Genomic DNA, 16,968 nt, shown 5'->3' on the forward strand with positions numbered 1-16,968 from the left:
CGCCGACCGGCCAACCCGCCGGGTCAGCTCCAGACAGCTGGAGTGGGCTCTCCGGGTCCCCACCTACAGCCGGGATGAGCAGAGGGAGCCAGGGTGAGGATGAGGGTGTCGGTCCACCCACGAGCTTCCACAGATGCGGACTCCCACAGGGACACAGCGTCTGTGTGACCCAAGAGCGGAGACGCAGCGCTCGCCCCGGGAGATTATATAAGCGTTATATAACATGGTGGCACCAATCAGCACGACGACGCCGCAGCTGTCAAGTGCCAGGGACGGGCTGAGAGCAGAACCAAACCCAAGGGGCTGGAGGCACAGCTCTCTGGCCGCCGATGCCAGAGCAAGGCCGGGCGCTGGCCGCCCCAGCCCTGTTTCTACCTGCTCCTTCCACCCCGGAGGACACAGGGGGAGACTTGCCTGGCTCCGCGTTCCTCTTCCCACGCCGGGCAGCAGGGAGGGGCGGCAGCACCCTGGCCCCGGCAGCCTCTGTCCAGCTGCCCTTCTCCCCGGGGAGCGCGCGGGGGCCCCTGGGCAGGGGAGGCGCGGGGCCGGCCGCCCCCTCCCCTCTATCCCTGCACCGCAATGTGTGGGGAACCGGTGCTGCAGCGGCTCCGGGATTGGCTGGGCCAGCCTTCCCTCTGCTCTGTCATTTGCCGTTCCTCTAAAAAACAAAACAAACCGAAAGGGAAAGAGAAAAAACAAAATTAAGCACATTTGGCAAATGCCAAATCCCAAATTTTGGTCTATGGCTACAGACAAAGCTAGAAGGGGGGGTGGGTGGTCCTAAGGACATTACCTGCTTTCCCTATAGCTCCCACCTCCCACCATCTCCCGGCCCACCCACCACCTAGGAACTTAGTCTGCAGGCCTGGAGACTGCCTTTCCCCTTCGGACACCGCCCCCACCCCCTCGTCCTTCTCCCAGCCCCCCTCTCCGGAGCTGTCCCCGGGGCTGAAGCTTCCAGGAGGATGAGGGCATGGCCACCCGCCGCCCCCACCCCCAGCCGCTGCAGAGCGCTCAGTGCATGCGGCTTCCAGGCATGCAGCGGGGAGCCCGGCCGCCGGTCGCGGCCAGTTCCGGGCAGTTCTGGGCCCGGTCTTCATCCAACTCCTCTACCTGCACCGCCACACCCACTTCATTAATTTGGGGGGCGGCGGGCACTGAACAGGGACATTTGCCCAGTGGCATCTCTGGCTGCGCCTGCCTCTCCTGAGCCTAAAGCCTCTGGCCTTCCCGCCTCCTCCTCCACGCGCACCTCCGCGCCCCCCGCCCCTCCTACCCCACCGCGAAGAAGGGGCGAGAAAGAAATACGCATTAAGATCACAAGCCTTCCCGCACCATCGCTCGCCCCCTCAACCACCTGTCTCTGCGCTCTCCTCCCCCACGGCCTTCCTCAACTCCGGGGCGCCCCCCTCTGCAGCAGAGGGGGGCACCACGCCCACTGCGGAGCCCAGAAGCGGAAGGTGAGGAGTGGGCAGGGGCTCCCGGGCCGGGCCCCGGGGTGGGGGTGGGGGCTGATCATCCTCCTCCCCCGCCCTGCTGGCCCCGGGCCCCCCAAGAGCCCGGGGTGCGGGGGTTCCGGCCGGGGCAGAACCCGGCCCCAGTCTGCTCCCACCCACGCGGCCAGGGCAGCTGCGGCGGGAGGCCGGCGCCGCAGCGGGCGTGGGGGCCGCCCGATCGCGGTGGGCCCGGAGCATCGCCCCCCCAGGGCCGGGTAGGGGAGCACCCCAGCCTTGCCCGGGGCTCCGGGAGACCGGCTGCAGGCCTGGCCGCCGCGCCGCTCCCACCCGATCGGCGGCCCGGCTCTTACCTCCAGCGGCCGCCCCCTCCCCGCCAGGGGCCGCACGACCGCCTCGCCGCGCCCCGCGCGCCCCGCGGCAGGCGCGAGCTGCGCAGCGGCTCCGCATTCGGGCCCGGCGGCGGCCGCGGCTGCCCGGGCGTGAGCGAGCCCGGCCCGCCCGCGCGCCCGCGCTTCCCACGCTCCGCGCGCCGCCCCGCGCCGCCCAGCGGCCGCCGCCGGCACTGCAGCCCCGCGGCCAAAGGGCGCTGCCGCAGCCCGGCCGGCCGCCTCGGACCGGCCCAGAACGCAGCGGTGGGTTCGCACGGGGCGGGGTCCCCGCAGGCAGACCTCGCCGGCTCCAGCTTCATCAACGCAGAGTGGCTCCCGCCCGCCCCGTCTCCGAAGAAGATCACAGAGCCTCTGCGTGAGTCCCCGATTCTCCCGTCTGGCGCTCTGACCTTGCCTCCTATTTGATCTCAGGGCGATGGGGACTGGTGAGCACGGTGACCACTCGTAGAATGGAGGTGGGGCGGGGGGCAAGGGTGGGCACAGAGGGAAGCCCGCGTGAGCTACCATTTCAGGGCCTTCTTGGGCCTGTCTAGAGACCGGAGGCGCGCACTGCACAGTTCCTGAAGGAGGTTTCTTTTTTAAAACAAACATACAGATGCCTCAGTTCAGTTCAGTCGCTCATTCGTGTCTGAATCTTTGAGACCCCATGGACTGCAGCACGCCAGGCCTCCCTGTCCAACACCAGCTCCTGGAATTTACTCAAACTCATGTCCATCCAGTCGGTGATGGCATTCAACCATCTCGTCCTCTGTCGTCCCCTTCTCCTCCTGCCTTCAATCTTTCCCAGCATCAGGGTCTTTTCCAATGGGTCGGTTCTTCCCATCAGGTGGCCAAAGTATTGGAGCTTCAGTTTCAGCATCAGTCCTTCCAGTGAATATTCAGGACTGATCTCCTTTAGATGCCTCAGACCCACCTGTGAAATAACACCTTTTCTCAACTCTAGAGCCTTCAGAGAATTGTAGGAGGGCTGTGGGCCCTCTCTCCAGAAAAGTGCACGTTCATCCCTAAACGTAATTTTGCACCATCAGGGAATTCTCAGACTTGTCAAAGCTCCCTGCCCCCCTGGCTTAAGGACTCCCCTCTGCCAGTACCCTAAGACAGCAGGAGATGGGGCTGGCGACTGCCTGTGCCCGCTGCCATCTTTGCTAATGCTTTTTCTTCCTTCAGGAATACCTGCCTACTGCAATCCCATGTTTATGCCTGTAGACATTCCACCTCTCCTTTACAACCAGCTTGAATACCACTTCCTCCCTGGTTTTCCCATTCAGAAGTGTCTATGACCACGGCCTCCTGGGAACATGTTCCCTATGCCATTTATGACTATTAATCCTATTCATGTGGACCTGTATTTACTTTTGTGATTAGTTGTCTTTTCGTACCTTCTAGGTTATAAGCTCTTATAGTGTCTCCCTCTGCATCTATGAAGGTGCTTTACATGGTATGCCCTTGACATATAGCTCTTAAATAATCAAAGGGAAGCTGGGTTGAGGGAACAGGAGGCCTGCTGGAGACCCAGGGAGACCAGCTCCAGAAGAACCAGATGCCCCTCGTATCAGATGCTTCACCACCAACACAATTCCACACCTTGGCTGCTGGCAAGTAGAATTCTCAAGTTTGTTGTTGTTCAGTCGCTCAGTCGTGTCTGACTCTTTGCAACCCCATGGACTGCAGCACGCCAGGCTTCCCTGTCCTTCACCATCTCCCAGAGCTTGCTCAAACTCATGTCCATTGAGTCAGTGACACCATCCAACCATCTCGTCCTTTGTCATCCCCTTCTCCTCCTGCCTTCAACCTTTCCCAGCATCAAGGTCTCTTCTAATGAGTCAGTTCCTGGCATCAGGTGGCCAAAGTATTGGAGCTTCAGCTTCAGCATCATTCCTTCCAATGACTATTCAGGGCTGATTTCCCTAAGACTGACTAGTTTGATCTCCTTGCAGTCTAAGGGGCTCTCAGGAGTCTTTTCCAGCATCACAGTTCAGAAGCATCAGTTCTTCAGTGCTCGGCCTTCTCTGTGGTCCAACTCTCACATCCATACATGATTACTGGAAAAACCATAGTTTTCACTATTATGGACCTTTGTTGGCAAAATGAGGTCTCTGCTTTTTAATATGCTGTCTAGGTTGGTCATAGCTTTTCTTCCAAGGAGCAAGCGTCTTTTAATTTCATGGCAGCAGTCACCATTCGCAGCAATTTTGGAGCCCCCAAAATAAAGTCTGTCACTGTTTCCATTGTTTCCCCATCTATTTGAAATGAAGTGATGGGACTGGATGCCATGATCTTCATTTTCTGAATATTGAGTTTTAAGCCAGCTTTTTCACTCTCCTCTTTCACCTTCGTCAAGACGCTCTTTAGTTCGTCTTTGCTTTCTGCCATATGGGTGGTGTCATCTGCATATCTGAGGTTATTGATATTGATACCATTGTGCCTTTTATTCCTTTTTCTTGAGGATGGTTTTGATCACTGCCTCCTGTACAATGTTATGAACCTCCGTCCATAGTTCTTCAGGCATTCTCAAGTTAGCAGGATCCTTTCATCCATTGCTTCTCCTCTGGGCAAGACAGACATAATTTACAGGTCCCTGGGTGAATTTGGGGTGCAGGCTCATGCAGGATACACCTGACAAATCGCAGATACTCTGCCCCAAATGCCCCCTTGTCAAATAAGGGACGCCTCCACTCACCAGTTGCACAGCCAGATACAAGCTGGTATCATGCTTGACTCCCTCCCCCGCTGCCTTCCCGACATTCACATCCCCCACCAGTCACCATGCCCTCAGTCTGTTTCAGAGACTGCCCTTCTCTCCATCTCCATGGCCCCGTCCCAAGCTCAGACCACCGTTCCTTCTTGCTTCAATTCCTGCATCTGTCTCCATCCTAGCTGGCCTACCTGCCTCCAGTCTCACCAGGATCAGATCCAGTCTCCACATCCCAGCCAGAAGATCTTCCAAAAATATCATCCACTTCCCTGCTGAAAGCACTCAGGCAGCTCTGCGTTTATCAAGGACGAGGTCCAAAGTCCTTCACCCAGCTCTCCAGCCTCCAGGCTCTGGCCCTCGCTAACCCTCTGGCCTCCTTTCTCTCCGCTTCCCTCTCCTGCTTTGGGCTTCACTCGTACCAAATACCAAGCTCTTCCCCACATTGAGGTGAGAACCCCGTTCCCTGGTTTGTGAGGCGACGTCCTACTCATTAAGGTGGTGCTGGTGCTAAAGAACCCGTCTGCCAGTGCAGCAGATGTACGAGACGCGGGTTTGATCCCTGGGTTGGGAGGATCGCCCGGAGGAGGAGATGGCACCCCACTCCAGTATTCTTGCCTGGAGAATCCCATGGACAAAGGAGCCTGGTGGGCTATAGTCCAAAGGGTTGCAAAGAGTCGGACGGGACTGAAACAGTTTAGCACGCACGCGTGTCCTCCTCATTCTTGCAAGTTTCCCTTCTGTGTCTGTCTCCTCCTATGTCACCTTGTCCTTCCCTACCTGGAAACACCCGTCACAGAGACTGTTCCTCACTTAGCTGACACCCACGCTCTCTGCCCCTCTAGGAGTGCTGCAGTAGAGTATTCAATGCTGGGCATGATCCCTGATGCCAGATAGGAGCTCAGACCTTTCCTGCTTACCTGGTGAATGAAAGCTGGGGATGTGACACCCAGCCCAGACGAGGACTCTGGGGCAGACCCCTCGGGGCTGCAGGACCCGAAAGTCAGACGTGGTGGGGCCAGGCTTATCGCACCACTCACTGTTTTGCCAATGAGTTCCAATCTTTCTGAGTCTTGGACTTTTCTCTCAACTGAAAAGTGGGGCTAATAATCCTCTGGGTTGCTCTGAGGGTTGCCAGGTGTCCATGTAGAAGCCCTTTGTGATTTGAAGTTCTCTCTATATAATAGTAACATTGGATTACTTATCTTAATCCTCCCAGTAACATTTTGACGGAGGCGACTGACATTTCCCATTTTGCATATGAGGAAACTGAAGGTGGACAATGGAAATAATTTGCCTGAGGGCACCTAGCTGGTTACCAGGAACAGAAGCTTGTCCCTGGGTTCCAAGTCCAGGCTCTCTGCCTGCTCTGTTACCACTGCCCCTCCCTTCTAATGTGTTGACATCCTGAGCGTCCTACAGCTAACGTATGTCCACTTAACCATTTCTACAAGGGGTTTTTTGGGGAGTGGGGCCCAGGTTGGGGGGAGGTGTGATGAGTTTTTGGCCGAAAGTGGATTATATAGCAACACGTATCCAGCAGAATTGGGTTCAGAAGGAGTTGACCTTGGAGCTCACCCTGTATTCCCCATCTCTGCCCCTTCTCCCACCCTGAGGGGTAGCCTCAATTGACAGTCCCCTTTTATCACATAGCTGGACCCCCTGCAGGACCTAAAGTTCCCAGAAGCTGGTGAGCTTCTCCTGCCTCCATATTTTCAATTTTGTATGTTAGCAACTATTTACTGAGCTCACCTGAGTGCTTCGTCACTGCCTGTGGAGTCCTGGACAAACAACTAACCCTCTCTGAGCGACAGTGTCCCCATTTTGCAAAATAGGGTGGCTAATGGTCGGTCACATGGCTGAGGGTTACAATAAGATGGTATCCTCACCCCTGCTGGTGGGCTGTTGCTGATGGAGACCCCTGCCTCCAGCCCCCTGTCTGTGTCTACGCACCACCATTCCAGTGCACGGGCGTGTGTGTTCAGTAGCCAGGGGAGGGCAGAGGGCGGCGGAGAGGCTGGAAAGGAGTCCGAAGGCCGCGGTCTCCCAGCATCGTGGAGAGCGCTGCGGGGCTCAGAGTCTATCTGAGCTGCTCAGGGATGACTTGTAAGTTCTTGGGCCCGTTGAGTTTGCTTGACACGGTCAGCCACTGTGATGAGAGGCTTCTCTGAGCTCTTGGTGAGCCGAGGGCACGGACCACTGTGAGCCAGAACAGGAGGGGAAGCGCTGAACCGCCCTGCTGCGGTGCCCACAGCCGTAAGAGCTCATAGGAAGCGTCCTTCTGGGGACTCCCAGAAATACGCTGGGCTCCCCTGGTGGTGTGGCGGTCAAGAATCCGCCCACCAATGCAGGAGACACAGGAGATGTGGGTTCAGTCCCTGGGTGGGGAAGATCCCCTGGAAGAGGGAGTGGCAACCCCCTCCAGTATTCTCGTCTGGAGAATTCCCCTGGACAGAGGGTCACAGAGAGTCAGACATGACTGAGCCGCTGAGTGCATGAAAGCAACTCTAGGGCACTCTAAGAATGTCACTGAAGTCATCAAAACACGATGTTGCAAACATAGAGAACGGAGGTGGTGCCTGGCACGTAGTAGGAACTCAGTGTATGAGTTCCCTAAGAAGCACCCGCGTCAGCATCGGGGCAGAGTCCCCTTGCCCCAGAGTCTTCTGACGATGCCGCCTTTGCCGTAAGCATGTTTGTTTCTCACTGTGTACGGTGCCCCAGGGAACACCCAGTGGATCTGCCCTTCACAGATCCCTGTGTGTGGTGATGGCGGTTTTTCTCTTTAAAGATGAAATCATTTTTTTTTTCCCTTTCTGTTCAACAAAGACAACAGCCTTTTGGTTTTTGATAAACGTTCCCTTCATACTAGCAGGTGGATTTGCCCCGGGCACTAAGCGCTGTGCTTTTAAAACACACACAGACCCAGCTGTTTGAATCTGCTGCGCACTCCAGTCTTTCTTACTTCTCTTATCTTCTGCCCCCGGGGTTTGAGTTTTCTCTGCCTTGGCAGGCTGATAACATGTGGAAGGAGGAGAACAGTTTTAATTAATAGACTAATTAAGTGGTACAAGCCTTTAATAGCTGATTATAGGAAAGTCGTTCCCCACCCCCCCCCCAAGTGATTGATTTATTTATTGTTCTTGTGCTGCATTATGGCAAAGTAGTCAGCTTCTCATTATCTTTTGGTTGATTCAGTGGGTCTTTTCCTTCTCTCTCTCTTCACGTGTCCGTTTGCTAACGGTGGGCACAGGCAGGATGGGAGACCTTAAACCAGAGGATGAGCAGAAGCAAGGGTCAGAATGCTGGTGCCACCTGCATCTTGACAGCGACAGTTTGAAGGGGGATGGGAGGTAGGAGGGAAAAGCTGGCAAGAAATTCCTAGCCGTAACTGTAGGCTTATTTCCCCAAGACCCTTCGCCCATGATCCCTGCCCCCCGTAGGCCATAACTCACACGTGTCAGGTGCATTCAAAAACAGCGCAGTACGGAGTTTTACAGAATGCCCTGAAATCTGACTGCCTGAGTTCAAATCTTGCCCCTCCCACTGGCTCGCCATGTGGTCTGGGCAAGTCCTTCAACCTCACCGCGCCTCAGCCTGCCCGTTTATAAAGTAGGAATATAACCATTCCTCCATAGGACTGGGCATCTGTAGTGGCTCAGGTGGTAAAGAATCCACCTAAAATTGCAGGAGACCTGGGTTTGATCCCTGGGTCAGGAAGATTCCCTGGAGAAGGAAATGGCTACCCACCCCAGTATTCTTGCCTGGAAAATTCCACGGGCTGAGGAGCCTGGCAGGCTTATGGGGTCAAAAAGAGTCAGACACGACTGAGTGACTAACACTTTGAATTTTCCCTAGGATTGTCATGAGAATTAAATGAAACAAGCCAGGTAAAGCACTTAGTGTAGCACTTAGCACATACTCAGCCCAAACAGATGAGCTATGACCATCACTACTGCCTGAAATTATTTAAATTGACTGCTACATAGGAGGGAGCTGATAAATGTTTGTAGAATAAATGAATGACTACATCATAATTTTCAAGTAGACTGTGAGTCCTTGAAGTTCAAAAGGGTGAAGAAAAGAGGAAATTGCCCATTAAATCATAAGAAGAAGCCACCTTTAGTTGAGTGCTAATCACGGGTTGGGCTCTGAGCTAATTGGTTTCTGTACTTTCTCTCATTTAATCCTTATGTAATGTGAATTTTACCAGCCTTCTTGAACATGTTTTCCTTAAAGAGCCCTCATAGCAAATTTTGTGGGTTGTCCATGCCTCCCGAAGATTTCCAAAGATTCTTGGGGGATGGGCTGACATTTTCACGATCCTGGTTTCTTATGAATTCCTGCTCAAGCTGAAATCAAGGTTATTTTCCTGAATCCTCTTAGTCTCATAGCAAGTTGAACTCTTCCTTCTGTCCTTAAAGCTCCCAGAGCACAGGGCCATTTTGAATGGAAGACTTTTACTGAAGGTGAAGAGGCAAGACAGGAAGTTATAGCGCCACCTAGAGCAAGCATGTCTCCATGTCTCTGCTGTTCTCTACCTTTCCCTGAAAACCAGCTTCCTGTTACTTTATCACACAAATAAATCTAGCTCTTTGAACAAATGTCTCCAGTCCAGGCTGTTCTCAGTCCTGGGTCAGAGGAGCTAAGGAGTTGGTGGGGGTATAGAGCTGCTTGTCTCAGCCATGAAAGTTTACCAAAGTGTCCTCCTCAACACATGAGCCACGCGCCTCTGAGATGATTCCTGCCCCACTTAGAGTGAAGAAATATGGCAGTCCTATTTTCGCATAATTTTTTTTCTTCCTGTTACACTTGTGGTCGTGTTGCAGGAAGGGGAACCCCTTCTAGGACCTGAGAGTGGGCTCTTGTCTAACACTCAGAGACAAACTGTCCGAGAAGACACATGCTGACAAAGCAAGAGACTCTATTGGGAAGGGGAGCCAGGGTAGAGAGCGCAGGAGGTAAGAGAACCCAGGAGGACCACTCCGCCACGTGGCTCACAGTCTTGGGTTTTATGGTTGTGGGGTTAGTTTCCAGGTTGTCTCTGGCTAATCACTGGGACTCGGTCCTTCTAGTGGTGTGTACATTGCTCAGCCAAGATGGACTCCAGCGAAGAGGATTCTGGGAGGTTGGTAGGACATATGGACTGCCGTCTCCTTTTGAACTTTCCCAAATTCTTCCGGTTGGTGGTGGCTTGTTGGGTAGCACCATGTTCCTTTCCGGGACCTGCTGTCAAAATAACTCATGCAAATAAATGGTTACGGCCAGAGTGGGTGGTGTCAGTCAGTGTTTCCCCTAACAGTCATGGTAGGAGGTAGATAATATTATCTCCATTTTTTTCCGGATGAGGAACCTGGAAGTGAAAGATGTAAAAAAAAAAAGTGACCCACTCAATGTCACGCAGCTCATTCAGAGCTGGACTCCCAGGGTGGGCCTGTCTGCTTCCAAAGCCAGGGAGGTGGACCACGACACCGTGTGGTCACTTAATGCAGCTCCAACTGGTCTGAAGTGGTTCTACTCCTAGGGCAAAACTTCCTCAGGAAATCTTTCTGTGAGGGAGGCAATGTGGGTCATAGGAAGGTGAATTGATTGACTGACAACCCAAGACATTAAAACAGATTTAGAGCTAGAAATAGCTACGTATCTATAGCTTCATGTATGAAACCCAAGAGTTGTTGCTATTAATCGCTGCTGAATGATTACTCTGATTGCTTCAATTCTGTTGATGCTGCAGTTGCTGACTCTGCTGTGCTTTATTCAACCTTGGGTAGGGCCTCTTCTCCAGGAAGATAAAGAAGGTTTTCTTTTGCTTATGAAGTTCTGGCTTCATATGTAAAACATCACTTTGGGAGCCTCCTCTCATCTGTGAAGGCTGGCCGGTTGCTGCGGCTCTTATAAAGAGCTCAATAAATAGCTATGGAATGAATGAAAGAAAGGCTCTTCGCTATCTTTAATTTGTCAGTTCTCTTCCCAAGGCAGGAGTTAGGCAGAAACAGACAAAGGAGCATCCATCCCAGCTGGGCAACTGGCAGGAGCACCAAAATTGTTCTGATTCAAGAACATCACTAGAAATGGGATGAGGCTACAGAAATGGAATTTATCCACTCTCTTCCCAGAAAGAGTAATGAATGTAGTTAGAGTTCTTTAACAAGCTTCTGGGGCAGAGTCCAGATTTTACTACATAGTAGCAACGTGACCCCAGATTTCTCATCCCTAAAATGGGGGTTTGGTACTTATCATAGGGGTTTCCCCCTCAATTAAGTGTGACAATGGAAAAATTCTAGCTTTTATCCTTACTTACTCTTCAGTCTACTATAATCCGGTTTCTGCCCTCCCACACCCCACCAATTGCTTTCACTGAGATTACTGATCACCCCTTTGTTGAAAATTCCACTTCTCCATCGCTTGGTGGCTTTTGACACTGAATAACAGAACTTCCTCCATGAAATAATCTCTTCCCTGGTTCCTTATGACCCCAGGGCCTCCCGTAGTAAAATAATTTATGCAAAGGATTACCAGCTAGAGTGGGCAGTGTCAGGCTGAAAATTTGCATGTCTCCTTGACCATCCTTTTAAGTCTCCATTTGAGGCATCCTCATTAGTTATTTGTTGCTGCATAATGAATTACCCCCAAATTTAGCAGCTTGGAACAGCATCGTTTCTGAGGGTTAGGAATTTGGGAGCAGTTTAACTGAGCTGTTTTGACTTCAGCCTTCTCCTGATGTGCAGTCTTACTCATTATTCATTCATGAAGATTCTCTTCCAAGCTCTCCAAGCTCCCTTGCCTGGCTCTGGGGAGGAGGTCTCCGTTCTTCACACGTGGACCTCTGCACAGCACTGCTGGTGACGGGGAGGTGGCTTCCCCAGGGTGAGTGACCCAAGGAGAATGAGCGCATGTGGGTGAGAGCTCAGGGGTGCCGTCCCATCACTTCCGCCCTCATCACACTGCCCGACCCTGGTACAACATCAGGGAGGACCACACACCAGTATGAAGATCGGAGACAGCCGTGGGGGCCATCCTGGACGCTGGCTACCATGGCAACCTTTTTGGCTGACCCTGAAAAGTCAGTGCTCCCTGGAGTTCTGTCTGCACACCCGTCTCCTCTCAATCTCCACACACACCCTTGACAGTGTGGAGCTCCCCTTCAATTACATTTAAATTTTAAAGTCCTCCAAGTCTGTATCTCTAGCCAAGGTCCCTCTCAGAAACTTCAGCTTGTACACTCTCTGCATGTGTGCATGGGTGCTTAGTCGCTCAGTCGTGTCCGACTCTCTGCGACCCCATGGACTGTAGCTGGCCTGGCTCCTCTGTCCCTGGGATTCTCCAGGCAAGGATACTGGAGTGGGTTGCCATGCCTTCCACCAGGGGAATCTTCCCGACCCAGGGATCGCACCCGCGTCTCCTGTCTCCTGCATTGCAGGCTGACTCTTTACCCGCTGAGCCACTGAGGAAGCCCCTCATACACTCTCTGCTGGAGCCCAGAGGCACCTCAGAGTCCACAGATCTGGGCTGAACTCATCCTCAGCCCACGAGTTCCTTTCTCCTCCTGTGTTTCAATCTCAAGAATGACAACACGGTCCACTCTGTTGTCCTACAAGAAACAGAAAATTATTTGTCGCTTCCTTTTCCCCTTTCTCTCACATCCAACCACCATGTTAAGGTTCTTTGCTTTTTCCATTGTTTTTCTCATCTTTTGTTTTGAAAAGTGTCAAAATATAGGAAAGTTAAAAGACGAGTAAAACGACCCCCTATTGATTGGATTATTTCCGCGTTCACAATTGCTGGTATGTCGTGTTGCATCTGCTTTCTCTCCCTGCTCCTCTTCCCATCGGTTTATGTCTTTCCGTAATAACATTCAGATGCTATTTGCCATTCTCTCACAGATGTGCAGTGTGTGTGTGTGTAAAGTTTCCATGTAAATACAGTGGATCTGAAAGTAAGTTACAGGGAAAGAATCTGAAAAAGAGTGGGTATATGTGGATGTATTCTTTATTGCATACCTGAAACTAACACAACATTAGACTCCAATATAAAAATTAAATTAAAAAGAAATGAAATGTATTGATAGACGATAAAGAAAGTTAGTTGAAGATATTATGACACCTCATCCCTAGGGAGTTCTGCATATGTTTCCTAAAATGTTTAGCTTTCCTGGGGCTCAGTGGTAAGTAATCCACCTGCAGTGTGTCAGATGCAGGCTTCATCTCTGGGTCAAACCCTGAAGTGGGGAATGGCAAGCCACTCCCGTATTATTGCCTGGAAAATCCAACGGACAGAGGAGGCTGGCGGGCTACAGTCCATGGGGTTACAAGAGAGTCCGACACAAACCGACTAAACAACAAAACAGCTCCAAAGAGCAAGGACACTCTTCCCCTACGTAACCACAATGCCATTATTATTCCAAAGACCACTCTTCCTGCTCTGTCTCCTTCAGGCCATTCGCTTTCCTTACATCACTTGTGCAGTCATCTCCTGACTAGTTCCTCCTCTGATCCATGTCCCATACTTCTGCCAGGGTGAGCTTTCCAAAATACACATCTGATTATGTCACTTCCCTTCTCTGGACCTGTCAGTAGCTCTATATTACCTTCAAAATAAAGATAGACTTCACATGGCATATAAGCTTTCATCATCTAGATTCATTTAGAGCAGTATTGCCCAGCACCAGAAGTGTAATATGAGCTACATAAGTCACTATTCACAGAAAATTTACTTATTCATTTATTTTTGCCTTGCAGAGGCTTCAGTAGCAGCAGCTCACGGGCCCCAGAGCTCGGGCTCAGTGGTGCTGGGGCTTAGTTGCCCTGGGGCATGTGGAATCTTTCCCAACCAGGGATCCAACTTGTGTCCCCTGCATTGGCAGGTGAATTCTTCACCGCTGGACCAGGAGAGAAGTCTGGTAACCTTACATTTTAAATGTAGCCACATTTTAAAAAGTTCTTAAAAAACAGGTGAAATGAATTTTAAAAATATGTTTTATATAATCCAATATATTCAAAATCTTATCATAGCAACGTAAGCCCAATACAAGAACTATTAATGAGATGTCTTACTTTTTTCCCTAAGTCTTCAAAATCTGACCTTTATTTCGTATGTACAGCATACCTCAATTCAGATGCTCACTTTCCAAGGGTAAACTAAAAATGAATTCCTACCAAAATAACAAGATTATATTCAACAAAAAAAGTTTATATTGTTCCAGCTGGCTTAATTAAAATTAAATGAAATGGGAAGCTCTGTTCTTCCTTCACACTGGCCACATCTCAAGGGTTTAGTAGCCACAGGGACTAGTGGATCCTGAAAAAGGGAATTTCTGAGCAGCAGTTCTCAGTGTGATCCAGGGTCTCCCCGGCGGTCCTCAAGGCCTTTCCAAGGGGGTCACTAAGGTCAAAATTATTTCCATATAATTAGACATTATTTGCCTTCTTTCACTTTTTTTTTCTTCCACCAGTGTAGTACAGTGGAGTGTTCCAGAGGCCACGTAACATGTAGTGTGACCACAGACTGAACATAGAAGCGTTTAAGAGAAGCAGCAGTTTGTATTAAGCAGATAGTGAAGAAATTTACCAAATTGTGAAACAAGGCATCTCCTCTCCTTACTTATTTTTGTTTTGGAAAGTATAATTATCTTCCATTAAAATGTGTATATTTTTATACTCAATGAGATGATTATTTTTAAATGAATTAATGAAAAGATTGAAGTGTTCTCGGTTTTACTTTCTGATACAGTAATTATCGATAGCGAGAACTCTCACTTCTCTATGGTGTAAGAGGGCTTTGAGAAGACCTGGCCTCCAGCAGCCTGACTCTCCAGCTTCATGGCCAGTGATTTCCTCTCCTCCCTCATACTTTTCACATGAAAGTCCAGCTCCAGCCAAGATGAAGCAAATCCACTTTCTCCCTTTTCCTCTGGTTAAGTGCTTCCTAAAATCCTGAATATCACAGATACAACCAACATCTGAAAGGTAAAGCAAAGGCTAGGGACCTCAGGACTCAAGGAGTGACACGTCACCAAGGTGGTATCAGCAGAGACCCAGACGGGCTGCTGAACTTCTGCTCTGGTCCAGCAATAATGAGACGCCCGCCACTCCGCAAGTGTGTCGACGGCTGAATGGAGACCCTGGACTTTAACCCCCACCTGGCGGTAACCAGGAAGTCACCTGCCGCCCCGCCCCGCCCGCCTCAGCAGAGCAGTAGGAAAGGGGCCCTGATGAAACAGATCAGTCTCACAACACAATACCTGAAGTGTCCAAGATGCAATTTAAAATCGTGCATGATGCCAAGAACCAGGAAAATCTCAACTTGAATGAGAAAAGACAATTAGCAGATGCCAACACGGAGATGACAGAGATGTTGGAATTATCTGACAAGGATTTAAAAACAACCATCATAAACATGCTTCACTGAGCAATGATAGCATTGCTCAATAACTTAAAATAAAGGATGACTTAAAGGAACAAATAGAAAGTCTCAGCACAGAAATAAAAGATAGAAAGAAGGATCATATCCTTTACTTGGGCCTTAAAAGTACCACTCGTGTTTCTGGGATGACCGCCCTCTCTTTGTGCCTGGGCCAAGGTGTCTGCCTCTTCTTAGAACACCCATCTCTCCTTTTTAAATCCTGCTTGTCCCTGGGGCCAGCTGAGATGTCACCTCCTCTGCGAAGCATTCCTTGACTTCCTTGCCCCTTCCCGCTGAAAGCTCCCCACACCATAGCACTCACACTCAACTCCAGTTATTCTGTCTTCTCTCCCTCCGCACCTGCCCGGTGTAAAAACTTTCCAGAGGGCCTGTGTCTTATCGCAGGTGCCTGGCACAGTACCTGGTTTAAAATAAGCACTCAGAAAGCTGTTGAATAAATGAAGAAATCTGTGAATAAATGGAAACTCTGCAGTGACTCTCTCTTTGATTGATTAAATCTAATTAATGCCTGTGGTCAGGCATTAGATGCCCTACACAAACTGTGATACACGTCTTTTTGGTATTTGGCTTCCCTTCACACCTCCTACTCCTCTGCCGCACTGGAAAACACAGTGCTGTGTTTTCCTGGAACTTCAAAGCAATTTTTATTTGTCACATACAATTATTAATTTCTTTCTTTTTAAAAAAGCTTCTTTTTATTGGAGTAAAGTTGATTTACAATGTTGTTTCAGATGTACAGCCAGATGAATCATTTATACATATATCCACTCTTTTTTAAAAGATTCCTCTCCCACATAGGTCATTACAGAGTATTGAGTAGTGTTCCCTATTGAGTAGGTCCCTAATGAGGACCTACTGGGCTTCCCTGATGGTTCAGATGGTAAAGAATCTGCCTGCAATATGGGAGACTCGGATTCGATCCTTGGTTCGGGAAGATCCCCTGGAGAAGGGAATGGTTACCCACTCAAGTATTCTTGCCTGGAAAAGTCCATGGACAGGGGAGCCTGTCGGGCTATCATCCATGGGGTTGCAGAGAGTCATACACGACTGAGTGACTAGCACTTTGACTTCATTGTACAAGGACTTACCAGTCATCTATCTTATACAAGTAATGTGTATATGTCAGTCCCAGTCTCTCAATTTATCCCTCCCCCCTGCCCCTCTGGTAACCATAAGATTGAAAACACAGTCTTTCGTTTTGTTTTTTCTTTTTTGGCAGTGCCATGGGGCTGGTGAGCTACTAGTTCCCCAACCAGAGGTAGACTCCGAAGACCCTGCAGTGGTCAAGCAGAGTCTTAACCCCTGGACCGCCAGGGAAGGCCCAGAAGACAGTGTTCTGAAAGGACCTTTTACCTCTCTATATCCCCACCTCCACATACACATATGTATGCATTTCTCTCAGCCTCAAATATTCTCACCCATTTTTACAGCCCCACTCAGACATCGCCTCGCCGTGACCAGCCAGCCCCTGCTCTCCCCTGCTGGAAGGGGTCCCGCCCGCCTCTGGGTACACGGCACTTCATTTAATCTTTTCTCTGCCATACGTTTGTTTATTTTGGCTGCGCTGGGTCTTCATTGCTACACGCGGACCTTGTCTAGTGGCAGCGGGCAGCGGGCAGCGGGCAGGGCCCACCCCTTGTTCTGCTGCCAGGGCTTTCGTCGCGGCGGCTTCTCCTGCTGCGGAGCCCAGGGCTTCAGTCGTTGCGGCCTGCGGGCTCAGCAGCTGAGACTCACGGACTCTAGACCCTGGCTTAGAAGTTTTGGCGTGTGGGCTTAGCTGCCCCTTGGCACGAGGAATCTTCCTGGCTCAGGGATTGAAACTGCGTCCCCCGGCATTGGCAGACGGATTCTTAATCACCGGACCACCGGGGAAGTTCTGTCTTTGTTTTTATTTGTTTGTTTGAATGCACTTGTATTTGCCCCAAGATTTAAAACTCTGTGGGTTTGGGACTCCCTGTCAGTCCAGCTGTTAAGACTCCATGCTTCCACTGCAGGCTGGGGTGTGCGG

The 16,968-nt window shown here is 50.7% G+C and overlaps 1 protein-coding gene across 1 annotated transcript; it reads left to right on the top strand.

The window, feature by feature from the left end:
- Window positions 1-329: 329 nt before the first annotated feature.
- Window positions 330-15,424, top strand: LOC122452314 (basic proline-rich protein-like). Its single transcript, XM_043485823.1, has 4 exons — window positions 330-581; window positions 1,418-2,201; window positions 13,277-13,437; window positions 13,990-15,424. The coding sequence occupies exons 1-4, from the start codon at window positions 330-332 to the stop codon at window positions 14,044-14,046; spliced, it is 1,254 nt and encodes a 417-aa protein (XP_043341758.1). The 3' UTR covers window positions 14,047-15,424.
- Window positions 15,425-16,968: the final 1,544 nt, after the last annotated feature.

This window comes from Cervus canadensis, chromosome 13, assembly GCF_019320065.1.
Source record: "Cervus canadensis isolate Bull #8, Minnesota chromosome 13, ASM1932006v1, whole genome shotgun sequence".
In the NCBI taxonomy this organism is placed as follows: Eukaryota; Metazoa; Chordata; class Mammalia; order Artiodactyla; family Cervidae; genus Cervus; species Cervus canadensis.